A 27,401-nucleotide genomic window follows, 5' to 3' on the forward strand; every position below is an offset into this window, starting at 1 on the left:
TCGTTGGTGTACTCTACTGTAAAATATTACTTGTTGAAATTACCCAACAGCAAACTAATAAGCCACATGTTCAACCTAAAACGGACTATTTAATGCTTCTGTGCCCTTATTTAAGACGGACAGTCCCTATTTTGAATCCAAATCCCTCTGTCCCTCTTTTCTATGATAATGTCCCTCTTTTCTAGGAGCTCCATATTGTTGGTGTGTCTGAGTGTATCACAGAGCTCTACCGCAATAATATTAACAGTAACATATTTTTACACTACAATAAAGCCCTTTTCTGTCCGTTTGAAATGTTCGGAATTATGCAGTTGCTATAACTTTAATTGTCAATTGAAATGCACCATATGAAAAAGATTATCACACGTTATTGAAGAAATGCAATGTTTTATTCAATGATATCATTTCCCGGGAAGTGTCAGTCCCCCTTCAGCTAAGAGGGGTAGATTGTGTGGAATTCTGCGGGGTACAAAGAGGTAGTTTTGATGGAGATTTGGAAAAAATAGAGAAAAATCCTGGATCTGTAACAGAGAAATAAGTTCTTATTTAGTTTAAAAGCAAACCTGTTAGTGCTGAGAGCCACGGCTTAATAATTTCTATTATTTATCGCTTGTCATAAATACAAGTCAGATACTCAGCAGCCAATTATCGGTGAGATGTATTATTCATGGTACAAGCATTGCAATGTCCGCATCTATAATGTTACCGTAAATATTTGGCCTACAGGGAAGGCTAGCTCCATTATCTGTCCATTCATAATTCAGTTTGTCTCTCACTTATTTTATCTTTCTTTTTCACAATAATTACCTTATTGGTTACCTAGGAGAATATATATATATATATGATACCGGAGAAACTGACGGAAGCCAAGCACAGAGAGATGGACACAGGTTTCTTCAGGAAGGAAGAGATTCTTTATTCGATTCACCGACCGGGACTCAGAGGGACTAATGTCACCAAAAACCAACAAAGTCTGAGCCCCGAACATACAGTGTAGGTCCCTTATATAGGCATGTAGCTCCTCCCATAATTAGCTCCACCCACACATACTCTTATCCAATCAAACGAACAAAGACTAACTTCTTGTTTGACCACATGGCTTGCCCAGCATAATGGAGGAGGGGAAATACTCTATATCCTGTATTGCTGCACATGCTCCGTACACTACTGATTGTATCATTGCCACGTGCAACCAACCAACCGATACATCAGTATATGCGCGCGCACATACCACGTGGCAATCTCGGCCTACTAAATTTATTTTTACCGAGATTCCACCACATTTACACATACACTCAAGGGAATGACCTGTATTAAAGTTGACACCCTCTTCTATTCTGCTAGTTCCGGTACTTAAACTGTGATTAAATTATACAATTATATCCTATGCTGTTTATTGGTTGTTTAGCCCAGGTCATATGTAAATAGTTATTTAGATTTATAATTTCACGGATTATAGGAACATTTATAGTGCGAGAAACACAAACATGTATTCGTGACACAATAGTGGTGGAATAACTAGTTTGGTCCCTGGCCCCCTCTCTTTACTTTAAAAAAGTCATTGTATTCACCCTTTCTGCTGCGGCTGGCCACGCCTCATTCCGCTCCCTTGGCTGAGATCATCAAACTTGATGATTTTTGCCAATCCGAGGTTATTGCGCATTTGTGGTAAAACACAGCACTGCACCAAACAGCTTATTCTCATAGAGATGCATCGAATCAGTAAATCTCTATGGGGAACGTTCAGCATCTCCATGCAGTGAGTGGAGACACTGAACGCCAGTGCTGCACACTGTGTGTAGTACTTGTCGGTTTCGGTGATACTTCAATTTTGATAGTTATGGCTCGCTTCAGGTATGATGTGGACCTTTACCGACAAAAGGTCACTCCGGGTCATTCTAAGCTTAGCGTGTCTTTATGCAATCTATAGCTATATACGGAGTAGACCCTTCCGTTCCCAAATTACTTATAAATACTGTTTTCCTTAACTATTCTAGATGATTATTTGATTTATCACTAAAATAATTCAGTGTCTGAAGACCCGAAAAGGCACTGTAATAATATTGTAATAAATGAAACAATGACTCAAATAAATATAAGATAAAAGTGTATTGGATGAATGTAACAGAATGCAAAAATAGTCAGTAAATAATTAATCTTACCAAAGTATTAGTGATCACAGCATATGTCCTTGTGTATGATGCTCTGCGTGCAAGTGAGAATGGAATAATGGCTGAATGACAACATCCTATCCTTTCTCCTTCAGTTAAATAGGCATTTTGTCCTCTATAAAGTAGCCCCCACCTGTGTGATTTTCCCAAAAAGGTTTTCTAACTTGTTACATGATGTAATGTATTGCATATCTAAGTTTGGGATATTCCCTAAATGGCTCGAGCTTGTAATTAGCTTACGAAGTGTTTTTGTATACATTTAACTGACAGCACATGTGTTTGTGGAATATTCTCTAGAAGGCTCTTGCCTGTAATTAGCTTACGACGAGTTTTGTATACATTTGACTGACAGTACATGTGTTTGTTCTAATTTAATTTTAACCTTGTGGAAATGTCATTGAAAGTGTAACGTTTTTCAAATCTAAGCTAAGTTAAGAAGCCTATTTCAGTCAATAGTCATTCAGTCAGTATTTCATACAACCAAATGTACATTAGTATTAAATATATATATATACATATATATATATATATATATGTATGCGCCACACCATATAATACACATATATATTGCAAACTGCACATTAAATAATGATCCATACTCCACAGTACTGACACAGGAAGCCCCTCTAGTGGCCGTCTGAGTGACTGCCCCTTGAGGTGTTACTTGGCCCCAATGTAAACACGGCCTTTTCTCTGAAAAGGCAGCGTTTACATTGCTGTAATTGTTCTGGTGACTATAGTGTCCCTATAAGACTTTGATTTCCAAATGATTCAAAACTTTTAGAAAAAACTTTCAAATGATTTAGCTACAGAAGTAAAAGTATGTGGGAATTTCTGTAGATAAATCATTTGGAAAGTTTCTAACAGTATTGAATCATCTGGAAAGTTTATTAAGCTGAGGCCTAAGTTAGCTTGACAATGTAATATCAGTGCAGGATCAATAGATTTATCTGCTAAATAGTGGCTTGCAGTAAATTGAAAATCCAATTTGTAAATTTAGAGATGTGACACTCTACCCCGGATCTAACATGATGGGAGCTGACCTACCTCCATTTTATATTTGGTTACCCAGGGAACATAGAGCACTTATACGCACACAATGGTCAGCGATATTTAACTCCCTCAGAGCCTGGGACAAAACGGCACTGAAATATGGGTTGACCTCCTCACCATCGCCAATGATGCCAATACTGAGAAACAGGGCATTCCCCCTGGGTATGAAAGCACATGACTACAAAAACATAGAATATACGGGGTTACAGAGAGCTATTCACCTCTTTGAGGGTGACCAAATCATTACTTTTGAGGCACTGAAAGAGAAGTCCTTACTAAAACCTCCTGATTTTTTCAGGTACCTCCAGGTCAGGGACTTTGCCCAACAAAAACTAGTGAAAGAAGCAGCCCATAAGACGCCCACTGGCTTTGAAAAACTTTGCTTAAAAGAAAACCCTCCGATGGGGCTCATTACATCAGTTTATGCCCACCTGAGCTCCAATAACGCTGACTGGGGGAGTTGCACTATACAACCCAATGGGTAGCTGACCTTTGCGAGGTACTAGAGGGTACGGAGTGGAGGGAAATATGGGAAGCAAACAAATCTACTTCGGTCTGCATCACCCAACACGAGAAGTCGTATAAGACCATGCTTAGATGGTATACCACGCCAGTGAATTATACCACATGTACAAAACCCCAGACGATAGCTGTTGGAGGGGATGCAGACAGAGAGGGTCCTATGCACATATGTGGTGAGAGTGCCCTAAGGCACAGTCTCTCTTGGGTGAAGTGGGCGACTTGCTGGATAAAATCTTCCAGAGGCCGGTAATATGAGACCCGTGGGTATTTTTACTGTCAAGGCCACTAGAGGATTGGACAATAAAGGAGCAAAAACTGCTCAAAAAAATTACCCTGGTGGCCAGGCAAATCATGGCACAAGTGTGGCAAAAACCTGATATCCCCTCCATAGACATGGTAATCCATAAAATCAAAAGGTACAGTGAAAGCATTTTATTCCATATTTGGACGTACAGTGCAGATAAAATAAGCAAGATCTATCAATCTATCAATATTACTTGTTTTTCTTCCCCCATATGGTTTATTATTTAAATTTGTTCCCTATTTTGTGTTGTGGCTGGTCAGTACATGCTGCATTCTCCGTATATGTGATATTTACCTTTATAACAGCTGGGTACGGAGAACTGCCCGTCCTGACAGCGAGAATCCACCGCGTGAGAACATTTGTCCTTCTCATCCTTGCAGAAATAGGTAATGACATCTCCATGCTGAATTAACTGGTTCGCAATGTTCTCCACGTGCGTTTTCCTTCCGTTGAGGAGCACGGATGCTTTTTTGGTTGTGACGCGACATGGTGCTACAAAACAATCTTACAATTAAACAGACTCACACAAGGAGACATGTTTATAAAGGCAAAAAGTGGGACAATTCGGGGGCAGCTGGCCAGAACTGGAGCAGTTTCTATGGAACCCAATGGAATGTTTCTACTGATTGCTTCACTTTTAGAACTTTATCCAAAAATAATTGCTAATTATTGGCCACTGTGTTAGAAGCTTAGCTATAACCAATACTCCTCACTGTGTATTGCGGCATCGAAGGTTAGACGATTAGCACAGATAATATGGAAGTGTCATTTCTGCATTATCAGAACGGATTCAGACGGGATGGGGAATGGAGCAAACTGTTTAAACTGGAGCAATCATTAGGATTTTTCACTGGTTTCATGGTAACTGCAACACATTTAGAAGTCTGCCCCAGATGCATTATTTATATTGTTCATCAGCAAAGTCAGGTGAGCAATAGACATAATCTGGAAACTCGACTGAGAGATTTCTCTGGAGGGAGGAAAATACCAGCTATTATATGGCTAAACTAGTCCCAAAAAGATCAATACAGCTTTCCCACAGAAAGCCTCTCACCATACATTATACAAAGCATAACACATGTAGATAGGTCCCCAGGCCCAAATAAAATACATATTTACAGGGAAGCTGTCATTACCAGGATTCTAATAATATTTACATATCTCCTGTATTTAAAGGAAAACTAGAGTGTTACGATGACAACGGTGTATTCCTAATACTACAGTGCCCTCTGGTCTCACCCCCTTGCACTCACCCTCCCTCTGGCACACAAAGGGTTAAATAACTCTTTATGCACTTACCCAATAACCCGAGTGACATTGGCGCTGGTTCATTGTTTGCCTCCTCCAACGTCATTTGACAGGGGGGGGGGGGGGGCCTAAAGCACATGTGCGGCAAGCGTCTCATGCGCATTAGGCCTCCCTCATAGGCCTCCCTTCCTATGGGGTCTTTTCTAATACTGACTGTGCTCATGCAGAGCACCTCTAGTAGCGGTCTGGTAGAGGCTGTCTTAGTACTGCAAGGTAAGCTTTGCAGTTTCTCAAAAACTGCAATGTTTTGCATCGCACGACTAAGAGGTTCAGGGACATAGCACCCACGACCGATGCAAGACTATGTTGCACCATAGGCAAGACCAGCTGCTTGCACTTTTGTCACCCACAAAAAAAACACAAAAAACGTAACGCTGGAAAAGTATCGTCGGATCTACAGTTGGTCATCCAGTGAAGTCACTTGGTCAAATTTGAAAATTGACCCAGTGATTTCACAATATTTAAAGTGACCACAACACTCATTTCACATTTGGAAGCACCATTGACCCGTACTGTACCTCTGCAGGTTGGCTTTAAGCTCCATTCCCCGTTTTTCTCACACATAGAGTTTTTCGGGCCATCCAATACGTAATTTGGCTTACAACCATAAGTCACAACCTCCTCATAATCATATAGCCTCGGCGGTGAATATGTCATGAAACCATTCTCTATTTCGCTGGGGCGTTTGCATTTAACATCTGTTTCAGGATGGAAAATTGGATTAATTGAAATTGTAAATGAAAGTATTTAGATACCTTTGGCATTTTGTAGGATAAACATTATAATATTTATATATACACCAATATTTATTATGGAGTGTTCTTAACCCCTTAAGGACCAAACTTCTGGAATAAAAGGGAATCATGACATGTCACACATGTCATGTGTCCTTAAGGGGTTAAAGGAACCCTATAGTGTGTATTCCTGACACGATAGGTGTAAATGCGCAGTTTAGGTCACCGGCCACCTTTGCCCCCTTTTTAAAATAGGTGATTTACTCTCCTTTTTCCAGCGAGCGGGTCTCCTCGTGGCAATGTAAACATTGCCTTATCTCTAAAAAGGCTGTATTTACATTCAAAAGCCTGTACGGACAGGCTGTAGACACCAGGACAACTACATTAAGCTTTCCCTTAAGTGTCCCTTTAATGTTTAAAACCCAGATTTTTCAGCTGATCTATTGGTTCAATATATTGCATGTCTTACCTGTTTGTCCCACTATACTGGAGATAGTGGCTAGTGTAAGCATAGAGATATCAGATCTGCAACTCTTGGCGTGTATGTGGTCTAGAGTGAGGTTGGTAGGAGGAGGAGTCAGCTGGGGCCCATGATGCAATTTTGGCACTTTTTGGCATGCTTGCTTGTAATCAGGTCATCTTGGCAAGCATGGCGCTCGCATGACAGGCTCCACTGCAAAGTAACCATTTAGGGTTTTCCATACATATCTGAACTTCTGATATGCCGCTCCTGTATGGTTTGAATTGTTAATAAATGCCTTGTCATTTGTTTAAAGTGCAATTTGTTGAAGTGTAAGTGTTTTTAATCATGCACTTATGTTGCACTATGCCCCAGTCCTCCTGACGCTGTGTGACATAGAAACATAGAATGTGACGGCAGATAAGAACCATTCGGCCCATCTAGTCTGCCCAATTTTCTAAATACTTTCATTAGTCCCTGGCCTTATCTTATAGTTAGGATAGCCTTATGCCTTTCCCACACACGCTTAAACTTTCTCACTGTGTTAACCTCTACCACTTCAGCTGGAAGGCTATTCCATGCATCCACTACCCTCTCAGTAAAGTAATACTTCCTGATATTATTTTTAAACCTTTATCCCTCTAATTTAAGACTATGTCCTCTTGTTGTGGTAGTTTTTCTTCTTATAAACATAGTCTCCTCCTTTACTGTGTTGATTCTCTTTATGAATTTAAATGTTTCTATCATATCCCCCCGTCTCGTCTTTCCTCCAAGCTACTCTGTTGGGTGATCAGAAGGACAGTTTGTAAATCATGAGTGACGTGATAAAATGATATGACCTGATGAGCCTATGGTAATGCTTTAATATGTGTTCATGCGCAAAGGATTGATGTGAAATGTGTTTATGCATAGAGAAAGGCTTAAAGGCATTCAACCAATACACGAAGAAGTGCTTTAACGTCTTTTTTGGTTTAAATCCAGCAGTTACTCAAATCATTTTCATACACACAACGCTTCATTGGAAAGTTATCTCGGTGACCCATTCATTAAGTTTAAATAATTTAACATTAAGATTTTGGGTCCAAATCTAAGAGTTAAAGGACCATTATAGGCATCCAGACCACTTCAGCTCAATGAAGTGGTCTGGGTACCAGGTCCCCCTAGTTTTCTCCCTGACAGCCACTAGAGGCTCCTTCCGCGATTCTCAGTGAGTAAATCGCACTGAAATGACACTGGACGTGAAATGATCTGAAATGATCCCCATAGGAAAGCATTGAGTAATGCTTTCCTATGGGCAGGGTTTGGATGCGCGCGCCTCTGGCCGCGCATGCACATTCGGCTCTACTCGGGAGCTGACGTCGGCGGGGGAGGAGAGGTCACCAGTGCCGAGGGAGCGCGGCGCTGGATTAAGGTAAGTTGCTGAAGAGGTTTTAACCCCTTGAGCGCCGAGGTAGGGGGTCACTCCAAGAGCCTATAGTGCCAGGAAAACGGCATTCATTTGTCTGGATAAATGATCTAACAGCTGAGTGACAGGGGATAAGAGGAGAGCTCTCTCTACCACAGCAATGACAGCGCATACTTGAGAAGCCTAGACACAAAGTAACAGACTGTAGCGGATTGGTACCGGGCTGTCCCACGACATGTATGAGAATAAGTGTATTTGGTCATATGGCTGGTTTAATGTGTATGTACATGTATAGAAAGCATGGTATCCGGGTATAATGACAGTTAAATGTATGTAAAGAATTGTATTCCTCTAGTTGTTCGGTAGAATCATTCAAAATAAAACAAGGGAATGAAACTACCGAACAACCAGACCACCCAGGAATGAGTGTGCCTCCAATTACCGTTTGCAACAATGTTGCAAACAGGTAATTGGCAATCAGTGCAGTGTGGTCTTTGTCCTCTGGGTGGCCGCCATTCGGGAAACAAACACGTGGCGGCGGCCATCTTAAACTACCGAACAGCGGTGTTTTGCCGTCGAGTGTCTGGAACTAAAATCGGACACTTGACTAGGCAAACACCGCTGAGACCTCCATACTTCCAGAAATTCGTATGGAAACTACCGAATGACCCGCCGTTCGGTAGAAAGAGCCCCATAAACAAGGGAATTCATTCAAACCCTCTCCAGGCTCTATAACACAGGCAATTCGCCTGTTTTCATTCCCTTGTTTGTGACCGACCGCAGGGCCAAAATGCATGGAACTGTTTTCGGATACTTTACCCATGCGGTCGGTCAAATCTTTGGAACCCCATATCTCACGAACCATTCATCCGAATGGGCTAATTTTTAAGTATGTTGGTCCCCCAGAATAGAGCTATCTGGGGATGTTGGATTTGTGGATGTACTCCAAGTATTTAGGGTACATCCAAAACTCTGGGAAAACTGTGTACACAATAAGGGGATTATGATGCTAGAGGAGGGGAGGAGATCTGTGGGAGGTTACTACTTAGAGATTGGATAATGTCTTAAGTGTTAGAACCTCCTCCCTTGCATGGGAGAGGGCTTTATAAGGAACTGTGGAATAAAGCTTGTCAGACTACTCCTGAAACTGTGTGTCGTCCAGTTATTGGGATTGCGATGGGGATACTGCTGTATTACTTTACCTGCTGGAAACCTTGCCTGTGGACTTAACATCACCTTGTTCCTGAGCCTCACTGGGATCTCTAGTGGAGAATAGCTGTGCAAGATCGGCTCTCCGCTACACAGACATTGTTTTAACACTGAAGTAGTGGCACTGAAGCCGGCATGCTGTTGCCATGGGGTGGATTGCTTGGGAATGTGTTTACAAGCTAGTTCAATAGTGTCAGAGAGCAGAGGGAGCAATGTGTGATGGATGGTGGTTGTTACAGTTCTGCATGGGCGGTACTTACTTCGACATTCAGGAATATGGCTCCATGTCCTATTCTCTGTGCAGAAGGCACTTTCATTTCCAAATAAAGCATATTTTGGGAGACAGCCGTAAGTGATATCATCCAGGTAATGGGACTCGTTCCCAGCTCTCGGCGTAAGTAGGACAAGCTTTCCAAATTTTGGAATATCGGGTGGGGGGCAGGTAATAGCTGAATGAAAAGACAGACAGGTTCTTTAAATAATATAAATTCCACTAACCAATTAATATTCAAACAAATTCTCAGCTGATCACTGTTAAAACAACAGATTGACCCCAAATGTTAGTAATTTACTTAAATTAAAGGAACACTATAGTGTTAGGAATACAAACATGTTTCTTAGTAATTATATAAATAATCGCCCCCTCATGTGCATTAAAATCTCCCATGCAGCCACCCTGCCTACAAAGCTGAGATCATCAATCCTGATGATTTCAGCCAATTCAATAAGTCCCTTAAGGGAAGCATTGGGAGGCCAGTGTGCATGTGCAGCAAATTGTTATGCTGCGCCAATCAGCATCTCCTCATAGAGATCTATTCAGTCATAGCATCTCTACGGGGAGTGTTCAGCGTCGGTCCTGCAGTCCATCTTGTAGCTGTCGAAGTGACAGCCGTTAGAGGTGGCATTCTCAGAAAAAGCAGGATTTACACTGCCATGTCTGCAGGAACAGACAGAACCACCACATTAAGCTTTAGTGGTTTTCCTGCCTATTGTGTCCCTTTAAATACAATTGAACAGTAGTAAGTCATCATTGAAACTAACCTCTGATTAATCACCCCTAGAGGCAGTTTCTACTTTGAGCCAAAATCCCTTTGTCTTTTCTACCCTGAACTTTAGGGCATTATTTATGTTAAATATTTCTGTTTAGAAATCAGTCTGTTTTAATAAAATATTCTGTTCTTGCTCCAAATTACGTTTTCAGTTACATATATGGTTAACAACATGGCACAAATACAACACAGTGACCCTAATAACTAATAAATCACTATTCAAACTCACTAACACTTCTCACTGAGAAATCACTGCCAAAATACAGTAACCCTAATTACAAATCAATCATTTATACATCTTATCCCTGAAATCAGGATGCCTGATCAGAAGTAGAGCTGGCCAGTGATGCCTATTGTCATAAGAGTATCCCTAACCACTGATTAAGGACTATTCAAAGAATAAAAATATGTGACCCCATATACTTTAGTCATAACATTATTAAGAATGTGCATGGGTAAAAATTGTGGTTTGGTTCGGCACTTCCGAAATTCTGGACTTTGGCAATTCTGCACTTCGTTTCGGGACTTCCGAAATTCAGGAATTCGGCACTTCAGGACTTCAGCAATACCCTAACCCTACCCACAACCACAACATTCACCCTAACCCTGACCTAACCCTACCCCTAATCCTACTAGGGTTAAGGTTAGGGTTAGGGTTAGGGGGTAGGGTTAGGGTTAGATTCCTGTCATCATTCCCTTAATTTTCCCTCCCTCTCCTGTTTTACCACTTTTCAGAAATCCGAAGCACTTCGTCACTTCTGAAATTCAGCACTTCGGCAATTTGGTTTGGGACTTCCGAAATTCAGCACTTCGGGACTTTTCGGCACTGTGTCAATTCGGTTTGGCATTTTGGACATTTGGAAGCATCCAAATGTCTGAATTGCCGAAATTCATCCGAATTGAAATTCGGACAGAAACAAATTGCACATGTCTAAACATTATTGAAAGAAAAACATACTTTTTTAGATAGCTATTAGAGCATTCCTTTCCCTTCAAAGTGATATTTCTTGTCCATGCAACACTCTGACATCTGGGTACACACGTCAGCTTGTAAGAAACCCTGCACCCTAATAATTACTGATACTCTGTGTCTGAGTGTATAAGAGAGCTCCACAGCAATAATACTCCCAGTAATGTGTCTGAGTGTATCACAGAGCGCCACAGCAATAATACTCCCAGTAATGTGTCTGAGTGTATAACAGAGCACCACAGCAATAATACTCCCAGTAATGTGTCTGAGTGTATAACAGAGCTCCACAGCAATAATACTCCCAGTAATGTGTCTGAGCGTATAACAGAGCTCCACAGCAATAATACACCCAGTAATGTGTCTGAGTGTATCACAGAGCGCCACAGCAGTAATACTCCCAGTAATGTGTCTGAATGTATAACAGCTCCACAGCAATAATACTCCCAGTAATGTGTCTGTGTATAACAGAGCACCACAGCAATAATACTCCCAGTAATGTGTCTGAGTGTAAAACAGAGCTCCACAGCAATAATACTCCCAGTAATGTGTCTGAGTGTATAACAGAGCTCCACAGCAATAACACTCCCAGTAATGTGTCTGAGTGTATAACAGAGCACCACAGCAATAATACTCCCAGTAATGTGTCTGAGTGTATCACAGAGCGCCACAGCAATAATACTCCCAGTAATGTGTCCAAGTGTATAACAGAGCACCACAGCAATAATACTCCCAGTAATGTGTCTTTAAACTACAATAAATGTGTTTAGAAATCAGTCTGTAAATAAGATACATTGTTCTTGTTCCAAATTACATTTTAGTTGTATAAATTGTTAGTATGTTGCATACAATTTCACGGACAGCCCTGCCCTTGGCTACACTCCCAGACAACCCTAAAATTAGAGTGTCCCTCTCTGTCCATTTGGAATAGTAGGAGGTATGTGTGAAGGTAGTCAGCAGGGCTACTGAGGAGACTATTGACCGGCCAGGAAGGGTACTGCCATGGCCTCAGAATTATATACTAGTGATCAACAAATTGATTTGCATAATTCCTTTATCTGGGATTTATTTCAGAATCTTGGAGTGAATTAGTTAAAAAATTGAAACACTCCAGGATCGTAGCCTGTCTGGGAAGAAAGCCAGCCACATGGTGCTCATGGGATTTATTTATTTCTTGACTTGCTGGATGACTTGATAGGAGCATTTCTCTAATATGGCCATAGCTCTATAGGGAGCACGAGGAGCACATTACTTAAATTTACTCAGAAAGGCTGGAAGAATAGAACAAATAGAAATAAAATGGCCGTCTGCGCATAGCTTGGCTGGGACGCAGCACACAAACCGAGAAATTGACTTACAGAACTAGCATCCATTACAAGAGATCTATACTCTGGTCAGATGTTGATTCACGTGTTTTTGTAATGTAGTTTATAGATAATGCTATCAAAATGAGCAAAAAATAATAAGAACACAAATTTAACAAAAAGTAAAAATATAATCATATTTGGAATTCCTGTATTCCTGTCCTCGTGTTCACATAACTTTCAGTGGGAACTGAGCTTATGCCATGAACTGTTTTATCCTGGGCATTACGGGAAGAGCGGTAGTTTCTGGGAGTTGCAATTCAGTTCTCACATTTATACTTTTGTTTGCTTATACTTTACGGCCAATAAAATCAGCTTATAGACGATCACATGACCAGCACGTCATGCAGCCACCCGAACTATTTATTGTATCATTAATATCTTGTTTTTTCTTTATGCCTTCTCTGTTTCATTATATGTAAGTGTATTATACATAAAAAATGATTTATAAAATGGTCTATCTTTGAGCTTGTTTATTCTGTAAATACACTTGATAACCCAAGGTAAAACGCGTTGTCTATATTACTCTATATTATTTATTTGGTTTTAAGTCATCCAATAAAGTTTCCTCTGCCTATACTTTCCTTGTGTATGGCCATATCATTTTTTGGGGATACCTTAATTATTTTCTGCATTTATTTTATGTTATTTTAAGTTTTTTTTGTTCCTGGCACCACAAATGGACACATTATTAGAAGTGAACGTCCAAATCCTCGGTGGGGATCATACCACCAAGGCTGCAAACCTCAAGCAGATTACGCTGCTCCAATTATACCACCATTTGCCTGATACATTGAGCTTACGTTGAAAGCTCTTCCATTGTGAGTGAATAATACATTATTCACTTCACTTTTCACATATATTTATGGTTTTACAATATTTGCTTTTAATTCCCTTTTCTGAGAAACACATCACCTGTTCACTGTAGACCACTATCTGACTATCACCCATCAACGATTCATATTCATCATTGGACTCATTTTATTGCATGTTACTATAATCAGAGCGGATTTCAGGCTTTTTTAAATGTGAGTGGGCATTCATTGATTGTATCCTATTTGTATGTCTTCCTGTGGTAAAAATCTACAGATTGTTTTTTTGTTTTCTGTTTTTGTTGTATGTGCTTACGAAGTGCAGCCCAACTATACTAAGAGCAAGACTATTGGAAACTGAAAATTGTAGACTCTATCCGGTTGGATTTTTTTTTTATAGTTTTCTATGATTTTCTTATGTTGATTGTAATTTGGCTCTTCCTGTGTTCTCCTGGTTTGCTTTATGTGTTACAATGTTATCTACAGCTGTATTCATGATGACAATAGAAAAATGCTCCAGTTTATGAGAAGGGGCAGACACAGTTGCAGCCAGGGGACATGTGCCTAGTGATGGATAAACAAAATAATTTTACTAATAATGATAAATTAGTAGAGAGACTGCGGGGGCATGCTCTATACACCAAAACCACTTCATTAGGCTACTGTGCTGCAGGCGTACGTTGGCAGATTGGTAGCTTAGGGCTCCACACTCCTGTCTCCGTACAGAGGCTCTCAATAGCTCCTTGTAAATCATATCTGAAATAAAATAAAAGAAGAGATTACAGTCAAGATGATGAAAAAATTTGCTGCGCAGGCAGACATAATGCTCCGCTGAAATGATGATATCTTTGTTGTCACTGTTAAAAAAATAAATAAAAATAATTATAGTAACATAAAAACCTAGTAATTCCCACAATTTAAAAATAATACAATAAAATGGGATAATTATATAAATACTTTGCATGCCTCTAAAATCGTGCTTTTTCAGAAGCAGATTCTGAAATGACTTGAGAGAGAGTTGGCATGATTTTTTTTAAAAAGACTGTTCCTCTCATAAGTTTGTCCCTTTGCCAAACGCCATTCCAGGGATTCCGTGTCTCAAAACAGAACTTTATTCCCAAGGCTTTTTCTGACATTTGCAGTTGGAACTCACCCATAAAACATGGAATCTATTGATAAGCTGTAGTGATCGAAAAAACAGGGGGATATGCTGGTAAATGTACGTATGTTTATATAGAGATTATCCTATTTCCTTGGACTGTGAGCTTGAGCAGACTGTGCCAACACTACTCCTAGCATGCTCAAACCCCAAGCATTCATAAAGGGTCGCAACAGTGGCGTACACACAACCCATGGGGCTCCGGTGCGAAAATAGACCCCTGCGACCGCGGTATGTATGCCAGTGCATGCAGATACACATACACTTAAAGGACCACTATTGGCACCCAGATCACTTCAGCTCAATGAAGCGGTCTGGGTGCCAGGTCCCTCTAGTTTTAACCCTGCAGCTGAAAACATAGCAGTTTCAGAGAAACTGCTATGTTTCACTGAGGGTTAATCCAGCCTCTAGTGGCTGTCTCACCGACAGCCGCTAGAGGGGCTTCCGCGATTCTCACTGTGAAAATCACAGTGAGAAGACGTTGGACGTCGATAGGAAAGCATTGAGTAATGCTTTCCTATGGGCAGTTGGAATGCGCACGTGGCTCTTGCTGCGCATGTGGAGCTGAGAGGCGGATCGGGGCGGAAGGATGTCCGGCGCCAAGGGAGTCCGGCGCTAGAGAAAGATAAGTGCTGAAAGGGTTTTAAACACACGCACACACACTCTCACGAACAGACGCATACACACTAGCTAACAGACACACACATTTACTGACAGAGACATACTCAGTTACAGACATACATACACACTCACTGACAGACAGACACACATACACACTCACTTACAAAACATACACTCTCACTGACAAACATACACTCACTAACAGACACCAAACAGACTCACTAACAGACACACACTGACACACACAAACTAACACTCAGTAACACACACACACACTCACTGACAAACTAACACACACATTGACACTCACTAGCAGACACACTCAAAAGCAGACACGCACTCAATAACAGACACAGACAAACTAACACACACCGTAACACACACACAAAAACTAACACACTCACTGACACTCACTAGCAGACACACACAGTAACACACACACTGACACACAAAAACTAACACTAACACACACACACACACACACTCTAACACTAACACACACACACTCTAACACTAACACACACATGTTTCTTTAAAATTTAATCCACCAGCATCCTTACCTTTGGGAGAGCTGAGGGGATTCCCTGGGGTCCAGTGGTGCTGCTGGGCGGCCGGTCACCGGGCTGGCTGACTGGCGCGCGCGCGAGGGAGCACTCTCCCCTGAGTGCTCTCTGCACAGCTCCCTCTCGCGCCGCGTACTGATGCCGGAGCCGGAATGACGTAATATTCCGGCTCCGGCATCAGTGCAGTGCAAGCGAGGGAGCTGGGCAAGGAGCACTCAGGGGATAGTGCTTCCTCGCACGCCCTCCAGCCAGCCCGCCCAGTGACACCAGGGCCAGCTCCTGGGCCCCTCAGGAGAAGAGGCTGGCCACACTGGCGTACATACTGGGTTGCAGGGTCGCAGCCACGACCCCTGCGTGGGCCCGGTCGCAGCCACGACCCCTGCGACCGCGGCATGTACGCCAGTGGGTCGCAAAGCACCAAAAGCACTTTGCATCATTGCGAAGTCAATAGTGCTTAGAACACCTTAAGCCCCCTCATTCCTGAGAGTGGCTTATAACGGCGCGCACACAATAGGAACGCTCTCTTTCCTCTCCCTGATAATAAAACACAGCTCCACTCACTAAACTGTGAACCGGGCTGTGAATAAAATTATAGCAGTTGCCGTATACAGTTGTAATCAAAATTATTCAACCCCCATTTGGGGTTTTTGTCAAAATTTACAGACTTTCAGTTGTTTGCAATAAATAAATCAAACAAAAGCAATTGAAATAGATCAACACAATGAATGCTTCAGGTGGTTTCCCCAAATTTAACTTAAAAAAATGCAACTTATAATGATTTCTCCCATCTTAAAATTATTCAACCCCTTCATGGCAAGCATCTTTATTACTTAGTAGAGCACCCTTTTGCAGTTATGACCTGCTGCAAACTAAATGCATAGCCAGACACCAGTTTCTGGCAGCGTTCCTGAGGAATCTTAGCCCATTGCTCATGAGTTCAGTAATATTCTTGGGTTTGCGTGCTGCAGCCGCCTTCTTCAAATTCCACCAGAGATTTTCTATGGGGTTCAAGTCAGGTGACTGTGCTGGCCACTGGAGACCTTTTCAGGACTTCTTCTTCTGCAACTAAGCCTTGGTGGCATTTGATGCATGTTTGGGATCATTGTCTTGTTGGAAGGTCCAATGACACCCAAGCTTCAGCTTCCTCACAGACAGCATGATTTTTTCTCCTAGGATTTCCCGATACTTCATCTGTTAGAGAATGTTTCCAATTCAAATGGATTTTACTGATCAGTGAAATATAAGAATTTGAATGTAGATGAAAACGAATAGATTCAGCCCGAATCATTCTTTATTTGATGTCCTGACTCACAGCGGCTGTGTGTCTATCCCAGGCATATAATTACCACCTCTGTTTGGAGACCAATCTATGTATCCACTCCATTAGCTGTAGTAATCTGTAACTATACCTGAAAACCGTAACATAGGTCTGCAGCATAAAATGCTAACATTTCTATCCCTGTATTATTTCTCTATGTTGTATGATTTAAAAAAAACAAAAAAATACGTTTTTTGTTTCTGGATTTATATTTTCACTAGCTTAAGCAAAACATTGCTCTGTGAGCTTAAGAAAAACATTGCTATGTGTCTTAAAGGCACACTGCATTACTAAGGCTGCATGACTTCATGACATCCAACATCTGTTTTCCTCTCCTTAGCCAACATTCGGAAACTTGGCCACAAACTCAATCAGTTTTACCAAAGAGATTCCCAGAAAAAAAAAATCATATCTCTCTTAAATTAAAGACATGCTTGATGGTCTCATCAGAAGCAAATTGTTGCCCTAGGCATATAAAGATCTTTTGGAGCAAAATAAAAAAAATGTAAACAATCTCTAATTTTCCATTGCAGAAATAAACCAACTCCAAATGGAGTAATTCTTGTTGGTGTGAGAAGTGGGATATTTGCCAGCAGGGCAAAGAAAGCACACAGGGGAACCTCAGCAAGTACACGCAAATGTTACTGCTTTGGATAATATTGATTACAAGTCCCAATATGCTAATGGTCACTGAATATTTTGACGCTGCAGAGAATGTTCCCTGAGTGATAAAACCATAGAATGCTTTGGTTAGAGCTTCAGGTAGGCATCTTTAGAAGCTCATATATCAGACGTAGCCTATTTGTAAATCATAGATTATTGTGAATAGCTATGACTGGCTAAGGGTGATGGTAGTAGGAAACTGTTATAATGGAGCAAGGGACCCTGATATGCAATGATACCCAACTTCATTACTGCAGAATAGGGGCAATAGATCTGCATTCTGCTTCACTCTGGACCACTATTTAGAAAACCACATGATGTACACAGTCAATCCTACAACTTGTCAAGGACAACAGAGTAAAGCGGCACTGTCATGCCGAATCCCGTTTTTTTTTAACCCCCCTCCCGCCTCCACTACATCCAATTGACCCCTTAGTCACCCTCAAATGCCCCTAAGCCCCTAATGCCCATATTAGCTATTTTTTATTCTTTATTTTCTGCCCCGATCTTTATTCAGTGCGCCGCCATCTTTGTGAGGGTAGATGAAGTCCCTGTGGGACACGTCATCCGCCCACACTAGATAGCACCGAGATTCCCGCACATGCCCAGTGAAACACCTGGACATGCGAATGGGAATTCCATCTATTCATTCATTCATCAGACAGACGAATTAATGAATAGAAAAATCAGACGAACAAACAAACAAACACTGAGTATCAGTATTTTTTGCATATCTAAATTAATTGGCGCGGTATACGCCCTCTTTCTTTCTTTAATAAGGTGGGGGGACCTACTGTGTCCCCCCGGCCCCCAACCCTGAGCGGCGGGTGGGGGCCCTAAATGAAAATCCCCCCCCCCAATCAAGGTGACTAGGGGTCCCAAGCCCCTAGTCACCCCCCCACCCAAATCAAACTATCCCCTACATACCCCCCTCACCCTAAAAATAGTGAGGGGGGAATAAAATAACTAACCTGTAAAGAAAAATTACAAGCCACCTAATCACAGTGCTCTGTGTCATTTTACACAGCGTGGGAAAGTTCTTTGGAATTTTCCCACGCTGTGTAAAATGACACAGAGCACTGTGATTGGATGGATTTCAAGCCATCCAATCACAGTGCTCTGTGTCATTTTACACAGCGTGGGAAAGTTCTTTGGAAATTTCCCACGCTGTGTAAAATGACAAAGAGCACTCTGATTGGCTTAAACCAACCAATCAGAGTATTCTAAGCCTAATTGCAGGGCGGGGCAAGGCTTTATAAGCCTTGACCTGCCCTGCAGAGCTCTGTATGAGGCGGGCCCTCGAAGGGTGAAGATGGATTATGGTTTTTTAGCGTCGGATTTCGTAGTTTTTTTTTCAGGATTTTTTTTTTGCGCTTTTTTTTTTTATTTTATTTTAAGTTCGACGGGTAGGATGGCTTTTTATTTGGCCTTTTTTGGGGCTGAAAAATGAAAATTTTAGAAAAAAGAAGACGTCAAATGGTAAGTTTAATTTTTCTTTACAGGTTAGTTATTTTATTCCCCCCTCACTATTTTTAGGGTGAGGGGGGTAGGTAGGGGATAGTTTGATTTGGGTGGGGGGGTGACTAGGGGCTTGGGACCACTAGTCACCTTGATTGGGGGGGGATTTTCATTTAGGGCCCCCACCTGCCGCTCAGGGGTGGGGGCCGGGGGGTGGCCAGTAGGTCCCCCCCTTATTGTTTTTTTAGGGCGCCCACCCACTGCTCAGGGGTGGGGGCTGGGGGGTAGGACGGTAGGTCCCCCCACCATTCTTATCTAGGGCCCCCACCCACCGCTCAGGGGTGGGGGCCGGGGGGAGGACAGTAGGTCCCCCCCATCTTTATTTAGGGCCCCCACCCACCGCTCAGGGGTGGGGGCCATGGGGGGAGGACAGTAGGTCCCCCCCTTATTGTTTTTTTAGGGCCCCCACCCACCGCCCAGGGGTGGGGGCCGGGAGAGGAGGACGGTAGCCACCCACCACCATTCTTATCTAGGGCCCCCACCCACCGCTCAGGGGTGGGGGCCGGGGGAGGACAGTAGGTCCCCTCCCCTATTTTTATTTAGGGCCCCCACCCCTGAGCAGGGGTGGGGGCCGGGGGGGAGGACGGTAGGTCCCCCCACCATTCTTATCTAGGGCCTGCACCCATCGCTCAGGGGTGGGGTCGGGGGGGAGGACAGTAGGTCCCCCCTATCTTTATTTAGGGCCCCCACCTACCGCTCAGGGGTGGAGGCCATGGGGGGAGTACAGTAGGTTCCCCCCCCTTTTTGTTTTTTTAGGGCCCCCACCCACCGCTCAGTGGTGGGGGCCGGGGACGAGGACGATAGGTCCCCCCCCACCATTCTTACCTAGGGCCCCCACCCACCGATCAGGGGTGAGGGCCAGGGGAAGAGGACAGTAGGTCCCCCCCCTTATTGTTTTTTTAGGGCCCCCACCCACTGCTCAGGGGTGGGGGCCGGGGGTGAGGACGGTAGGTTGTCCCCCCACCATTCTTATCTAGGGCCCGCACCCACCGCTCAGGGGTGAGGGACAGGGGGGAGGACAGTAGGTCCCCCCCCCTTATTGTTATTTAGGGGACCCCACCAGCCGCGCAAAGGGGGGCGGCTATTAGGTTTTTTTGTTTTGGTTTTGTTTTTTACAGTGCTTACTAGACATTTGTGTTTAATAGACATGCCCCTACTTGCGGTATAGCGAGTAGGGGCATATTATTTACTACTACTAAGTAATCTTTACTTAGTATTAGTAAATGTGGCTGAAAGACCAATTTAGGTCTTTCAGCCTTTTAGTAGATAGCTCCCTGATACCGTGGGAATTAGGGAGTTATCTACTAAGCGGCTGCAAGATGCAGCCGCGGCAATGAATAGGATCGGAGTTTCATTAATTAGAATGAAATTGCGATCCGAACAAAGTGCCGAATTGCGATCTAAAAGAAACGAACATACTGTTCTCATTCAGTTAGAACGCAATTCGGCAGTTTCGTCTAAAATGACAGGAAGCATCATGGGAACACAGAGGAAATGTAAGAATTATGGGAAAATTGCTCTGACCAGCGGAAATGAAGCACACTTTGCTCCTCCGCTGGTCAGAGCTGGTCAAGCGGAGGAGTCCTCCATAAGGCAAAGAGTCCCTACTTTGTCTTATGATTTTAATGAAAACTAAAGAAGACAGGAAGAAAAGAATAACAGATCCCGAGAGAGGGGGAGAAGAGGAAGAGATTGAGGAAAGGTAAGTTCGGCATGACAGTGCCGCTTAAGTCTGACAAGCCTACCTGCAGCACCCCTCTTTTGGGTTATAGGGAGACTTTTTATCTCTTTTATTTATTTCACTGGTTACAGCTCTAAAGTGTATATTTCCTACCACTGTCCTTCATTAAAACAGTAATCACCTCTTTAATCTGTAGAACATTTTAGATGTAAATGGTCTGTTTAATTATTAATGCCACAGGGTTTATTTTTACTTTTTTGAGGGAATTTTAAAAGATTGCAATTTTACACATCCCTCGGTGCTTGCTAATTCATCAGCTTGTGTTCGTCCCAGTGCAGGCAATCAGTGAAAGGAAAGGTCAGGGATTAAGAAACTCCTGGGCAATCTCCCAATCATTTTAACCAGCCCACTGATCAGACAGTGCAGGGAGCACTGAAATAGTGCACTGAGCATAGCGTGAGCGCGTCTAATGAGGTGCTCGCGCTCAGGGGCGGACTGAGAACCCTCAGGGCCCCCGGGCAAAATAAATCAAGGGCCCCCTTACAGGCCCCACCCATACTCCGCAGCAAGCGCCACCAATGTCCCGCCTCCAGCCACACCCTACACAATCTTTAGACACAAGGAACAAAAGTGCAATAATCCCTTCAAGGCCCCAGTAGAGACTACAATTGAGGGTTAATGGGCCATGGAGGGGGGTCTTTCTAGCAGAGGCTATCTCAGTGTCCTTTAGAGAGTGTGTTAGAAAGAATTTCCTCCAGGTCCCATTAGAGACTACAATGGAGTCTAATAGGCTTGGAAGGGGGTCTTTCTAACAGAGGCCATCTCAGTGTCCCTGCTGGAAACAGTCGCCTCCAGGCCCTAGTAGAGACTACAATTGAGGGCTAATGGGCCATGGAGGGGGTCTTTCTAGCAGAGGCTATCTCAGTGTCCCTTAGAGAGTGTGTTAGAAAGAATTTCCTCCAGGTCCCATTAGAGACTACAATGGAGTCTAATGGGGCCTGGAGGGGGGGTCTCTCCAACACTCTGGCTCCTATTCACAATATAGCAACACAACATAGCTCGCTGATACCTAGGCCAAGGAAGACAGCCACTAGAGGCTGGATTAACCCTGCAATGTAAACCTAGCAGTTTCTCTGAAACTGCTATGTTTACATCTGAAGGGTTAAAACCTGGGGGACCTGGCACCCAGACCACTTCAGCTTCATGAAATGGTCTGGGTGACTATAGTGTCCCTATAATTTATAACTAGCCATTACACAAAATTTGTGTTCCCCTACATAACCCCAAAGTACCCATTCTCCATTACCAGCATGTGGTAATAAAACACTTTTTTTCCCCCCAATAATTTTTTAACAGTTGGCCTATTCTATTGGCACTATCCTAAAGCCGCATCTCAATTACCTCCTAAACTGGATGTCTGGCTGCCAAATCCAGTACATTTCCCTGCTCACATATCGGTTATCCATACTGATGGTCAGTAAATGAAAAGTGATGCCCTGTATTGTGTAGCAGGGCAGAAAACTATTAGTTATGCAAGCTAGCTTCCATGAATTCTAAAAACTGCAGGGCAGCAACATTCCTGCACTGTCTAACAGTAAACGATCCAGCAAAACATGATGGATTGTGCAACATGTACTTACTGTTCCTGCAAGCTGGTGTAGATAATTGCTTAGAGATTACAATAACCCCCTCCCAATGCAATTTGTATTCATCTTCTGTTTGTTAATTTTCAATAATTAACAGATGCCCTTAGGGTGCATTAGTTGTTTCAGACTTGCCCCTGGAGGGCTGTTATCTTGCTCGAATTTCAGAATGTCTCTAATTAACATCTAGTAAAACAAAGAATACTGGGAGTCCCGGCGCAATAATCTGAGAATTAACCTGAAAGTTCACTGGCGTGTATTTGCTTAATTGGCAAATCATTTGTCAAAGTTATCTACGAAACAGTTAATTGTAATTATTTCAAAAACAACTTGCTTAATTCAGCCAAAAACAGACCAGCTTTGACTAAAGCTGAGTTAGTAAAATCTTCCAAATCTGCTATTTTTTCAGAGCCAGATTACCCATAAGGCAGCAGCGTAGGCAGCGGCCTAGGACCCAGGAGGGCCGGACAGGAGCTTGGTGAACCTCTATCTGAGCATGGAGCTCCAGCTGTGTGAGGGGGCCAGGGACAGACTGACCAACCAGACACTTTGAAAACACTGACATTCAGAAACAAATATAATCATACAAACACACTCTGCTAAAATACAACAATCCATGCACACACTGTAACATCCAGTACAATACGCTCCAGGACAAACCCAGACTCTACTCCACATGCAAAACTTATCCACCATACACAGAGCCCTCCCAACTGTCACAATTTTAGCGGGACAGTCCCTATATTTGGGTCTTTTACCCTGTCCCACCTTACTTCCCTGGTATCCCACTTTTTGGGACACCAGGGAACTGTCCCAACAATCATAGTACGAGTGCATTACAGTATGGAACACCCTCGTGCTATGTTTAGGGCACTAGGAGCCTGCAGGGAACAATGAGACAGTGCTCCGTGCAGGGTCCACCCTCAGTGGGCCAACCTGAACGATAGACAGCAGCCTGGCGTGTATTCATACCAGGCTGACCTGCCATTAACTCAGGAGAATCCGCCCTTTCTGAGAGGTTCCACCTCTTTGGGGCAAAGTTAGTGACAGAATTGCATCACTGGTCTGCCCCCTTTACCTCCCTCCCACTGACGTCGCAACCAGTGCACACAGACAGTCGCCACCCCACCCTACATACAGCTCTCAGCCTCCACAAAACTGAGCCTCTACACACTCACACACAGCACTCAACCACAGACACAACACTCAGCCACCACATAGAACACTCAGCCACTGCCACATACAAAAAAGAGCTCCGTGCACTAGGCCCCAATCTGGCTTCCTGCCAAGGAGAGTTTGGTCAATATAAATCCAGGTCTGGTGCTTTTGGCACTTTTTTTTAGTAGTGGAAAAAAAAAATGTCATCTGTGTTTGTGAGCCTTGATTGCACGGTCATTGTAATGTTTATCGAACTGCGATATCATCAGGAATTTCAGTGTAAAAGCCAAAATAAATACGTTAAAACCAGTTTAGTTGGCAAACATTTCAGAAGCTCAGCCAATGACTGCCCCAAATATGGATACAATTATTATTATTAATGCAGAAATGAGTGATAATTGAATAAACCTTTGTGAATAAAGTCAGCATTTTTAGGTAAGAAATAGGCAAACTATAGAGTTGATTTGTTTTAGCAAATATTAAGGATTTACTAAAAACAGACAGTGGAACCATTTTGTGAACCGACTCACCCTTTGTTGCATGAGAACTGAGCTTGGCTTCCATAAGTGAAATCCTTGTAACGCACAGCGCCATTTTTCAAAAAACTGGGCGGCGGGCAACGTATAGCTGCACAGAAATAAATTGAAAGTGAGAATCGTCTTCAGCACTTCTAAACATTCAAGAACCCGCAGCATTTGATATAAATGTGCAGAAAAGCGAACGTTAAAATCGGTCACTTATTTGGAAAATAAACGTTTACATGCACATTTTATTATCGCATAATCCCAATTCACGGAGTGTTTGGAAACAGAAGGTTTACTTACGTGCGCATTTTATTGTTGCGTGGTCCCAATTCCCCGCCATTAAACAAACAGCCCTGACTGTGCCAGATTCTTTAACGTAACCTGGTGAACATGAGTACGTGAGCGCGTCTCGGAATTCATACAATATTTTCAGCGGTTTGTAGGTGGCGAATGGCACTTCTCGCGGCCTGGAACAAACTGACATAACAGAATAACTCCATTCAGTCACTGATTCTGGTCACGGACAAGTCTGGTTATCGAGTGTGAAGTAAAATTCATATAGAACAGTATACAAAATCTATTCAACTCCCAGAGTGCTGTAAAGAACGCACACATACATGTGGGGATTTATTAGGATTTTAATATAAATAAAATCTGGGAGTCTGTTTTTTCACAATTGCCAACATTTTTGTCTTTGTTTTGCCACTCAGATGTCAACTCGCTACTTCTCACTTTTTTTAGTAAGTACACCTATCTGGCCCTAACGTACATGGCTGCCTTTCCTAAATAGGAACATTTGGCAGGTATATATAAATGTATCATGTACGAAGAATCATGACCAAAAGATGGAACTACGGTTTCCATGACACTTTGTCCAAAGCAGACCCCCCTGTCCTGCAGTAACAATTTCTGCTATTTATTTGCAGGTTGGAATATGTAGGCCCCAGATAAATCTGCAGTACGGTTTCATTTGCTGCCCATTCAGGGTGACAGCGACACGTGCCAGTTTTAATCATCCCAGATTCCTTTAGTGCTACCCGCAATGTGCCAGATATTAAAGAACATTCAGATAATCCCAGGAAAAAGCACATCTGCTGCTGCCAATATCATCTCTAGAGTCAGTACGTATATAGATAGGGCTGTCAGATCCACTATACTTCCTGCACACAATATCACTTCTTCTCAATGCTGACGGGCAGTACGGGAAAGGTGATGCCCTTAGTATGTTGCATTCGTGTGCCACAGAAGGAAATCCATGAACTAATGAGAAACTGCCATGAGTTCATTAGCTAGTTAAAATGTAGCATAATAGTTGTGATAGAAAAAGGAAAGTTACAAATGTATTTATATTTTAAATGATATTTTATGCCTAACCATGTCTATAAAATAACCCCCATGCTGCGGTACATGCCAGGAGTGTTATAGAGGAACTGCCCGAGCACTCATGCCTTCTCTGTAGATACCTGAGCATGCCACAAGTGTGCCAGGAGCATCAAGGGGTGGGTGATGGCATTGCCCTAAACATAGATGTTCTGCAGAGGTTAGAGCATTTTATATTTAGCATATATTAAGGCAGAACCTATATATACTCCATCCTCCCAGTTCCCTCCTGACGTCCGCCCAAATTTGGAACCCAGCCACCTCTCCATTTTTATACTAATTCAATAGGTGGGCCTTATTTTTCAGGTCTACCCTGTTCGTTGGCTTCGGCACACCTCAGCCAACTTGCTACGGCTGGTATAATTCAATCCTTATTGTATGCCTTGGCCTTTTGATCCCAACCACAAATAATTGTTTAATTCAGTTTGGTGTCACCATTGTTCGTAGAGGTGTTGGGACAATCACAGGAGACGAAGCAGGCGACAATGACTCACCATACCATTGGAATATTGCCAACGTTACCTCATTTGTGCCATGGGCATCTTAATCCTCTGCCCGGGAGCTCTTAAACAGATCATTGTATGACAGCATTCATTAATAATTACATTTTAATGTATTATGATTTATTTTTAGCATTTCCTATATCCCTGATATATGTTCCAATGATGGTTGCAATTCATTTAGCTCTCAAAACCTCATCTGTGAACTTTTGAGCTACCTTTAGTTCATATGATTATTTATTAATCTGAGTTAGTGCTACGGGCTCATTGACGAAAGTGAGAATTCAAAGTGAATTACAAATTTAAGACCAAAGTAGTACTTAATGCTTAGCCCAACCAAAGATCAGTATGTTAAGAAAGCACTGGTTTTGGTTGGAGTAACCCCTCATAGCCTGGTCCACCTCCATAGAATGATAACAAATAAATGAAATGCTAAAACCTACCTTGGTTCCTGCGATGGAGGGGGAGGGAGGTCAGGGAGGGCTGACTGAGAGGAGAACTGGCGTGGCACAAAGGCGGAGCGCGTGCTGCCATTGGCCGTCTGGTGCCCGGATGCTTTGCCAGCTGTAAAAATCCACTAAGTCAGCTATACTTTCATTTGGCTTTTCTGGCCTTAAATTTTAAATTCTATTTGAATTCACTTTGAATTTGTACTTTGGTGAATAACCTTTATTGCTCCATAACCATTACTATGACCTGCAGTAGATGTGGTTCTTATAGTGTCCCATTACTTGAAATCCCTACTGCAGTTTGCAAACGGTTCTGAGCATTTTTCATGTACAGCACAGCAGCATTCCAGAACTGTATTCCTCAATGATTACTGACTCCTGTGAACTGCTCATAGTTACTGATTTCATGAGCTGCCCACTAATCGCTATAAGGATGTGGGTCCAGGAAAATATGGCAAATCTTCAGATTCTAGTTCTGATAACCAAGCAAGTTTTCTCCCTGAAATTAGATTTCTTGTTGTAGATTTAACTCTAGCAAATACAGCAAAAAAAAACAACAAAAAACTCAACCTCAGCTATTTCATTACATTTTCTTGCGCTTCAATTTTGCAGTTCGGTTCTCAATTCGGCACGAATTACAGTGAATAAACCTAAAGGAATTTTTATTTTTCTCGATTCATTCTTTATAAAACGAGACACAGATATAATCCTGTTAAGTCAGAATTCCTTTTCTACCTTATTCTAGCATTATAAAGTCACTCACGTTTTTCTCCCACAGCGCCATTTAGCAGACACAGCCCACAGAATAGAAACCACAGCATCTTCAGGTTTATCCTGCAAACTGTGTGTTTTCTTTTTAAATCCCT

At 42.6% G+C, this 27,401-nt stretch overlaps 1 protein-coding gene across 1 annotated transcript; it reads right to left on the reverse strand.

The window, feature by feature from the left end:
- Positions 1-367: 367 nt before the first annotated feature.
- APOH (apolipoprotein H) lies at positions 368-27,401 on the reverse strand. The gene is made up of 8 exons (XM_063456124.1): positions 27,299-27,401; positions 24,507-24,683; positions 24,213-24,309; positions 14,038-14,114; positions 9,427-9,615; positions 5,877-6,056; positions 4,345-4,542; positions 368-521 (listed from the first exon to the last, which is right to left on the reverse strand). The coding sequence occupies exons 1-8, from the start codon at positions 27,354-27,356 to the stop codon at positions 430-432; spliced, it is 1,068 nt and encodes a 355-aa protein (XP_063312194.1). The 5' UTR covers positions 27,357-27,401; the 3' UTR covers positions 368-429.

This window comes from Pelobates fuscus, chromosome 5 (assembly GCF_036172605.1).
Source record: "Pelobates fuscus isolate aPelFus1 chromosome 5, aPelFus1.pri, whole genome shotgun sequence".
Lineage (NCBI taxonomy): Eukaryota > Metazoa > Chordata > Amphibia > Anura > Pelobatidae > Pelobates > Pelobates fuscus.

What these genes read in the sequence shown, in the direction of transcription:
- APOH (XM_063456124.1), bottom strand. Translation starts at nt 27,356, where the DNA reads ATGCTGTGGTTTCTATTCTGTGGGCTGTGTCTGCTAAATGGCGCTGTG. An exon ending in CAGTTCTCATGCAACAAAGG is followed by an intron (nt 14,115 to 24,212) that starts GTGAGTCGGTTC and finishes ATTTTATTTCAG; the next exon opens with ATATGATTTACAAGGAGCTA. An exon ending in CCATATTCCTGAATGTCGAA is followed by an intron (nt 6,057 to 9,426) that starts GTAAGTACCGCC and finishes ATCCTGAAACAG; the next exon opens with ATGTTAAATGCAAACGCCCC.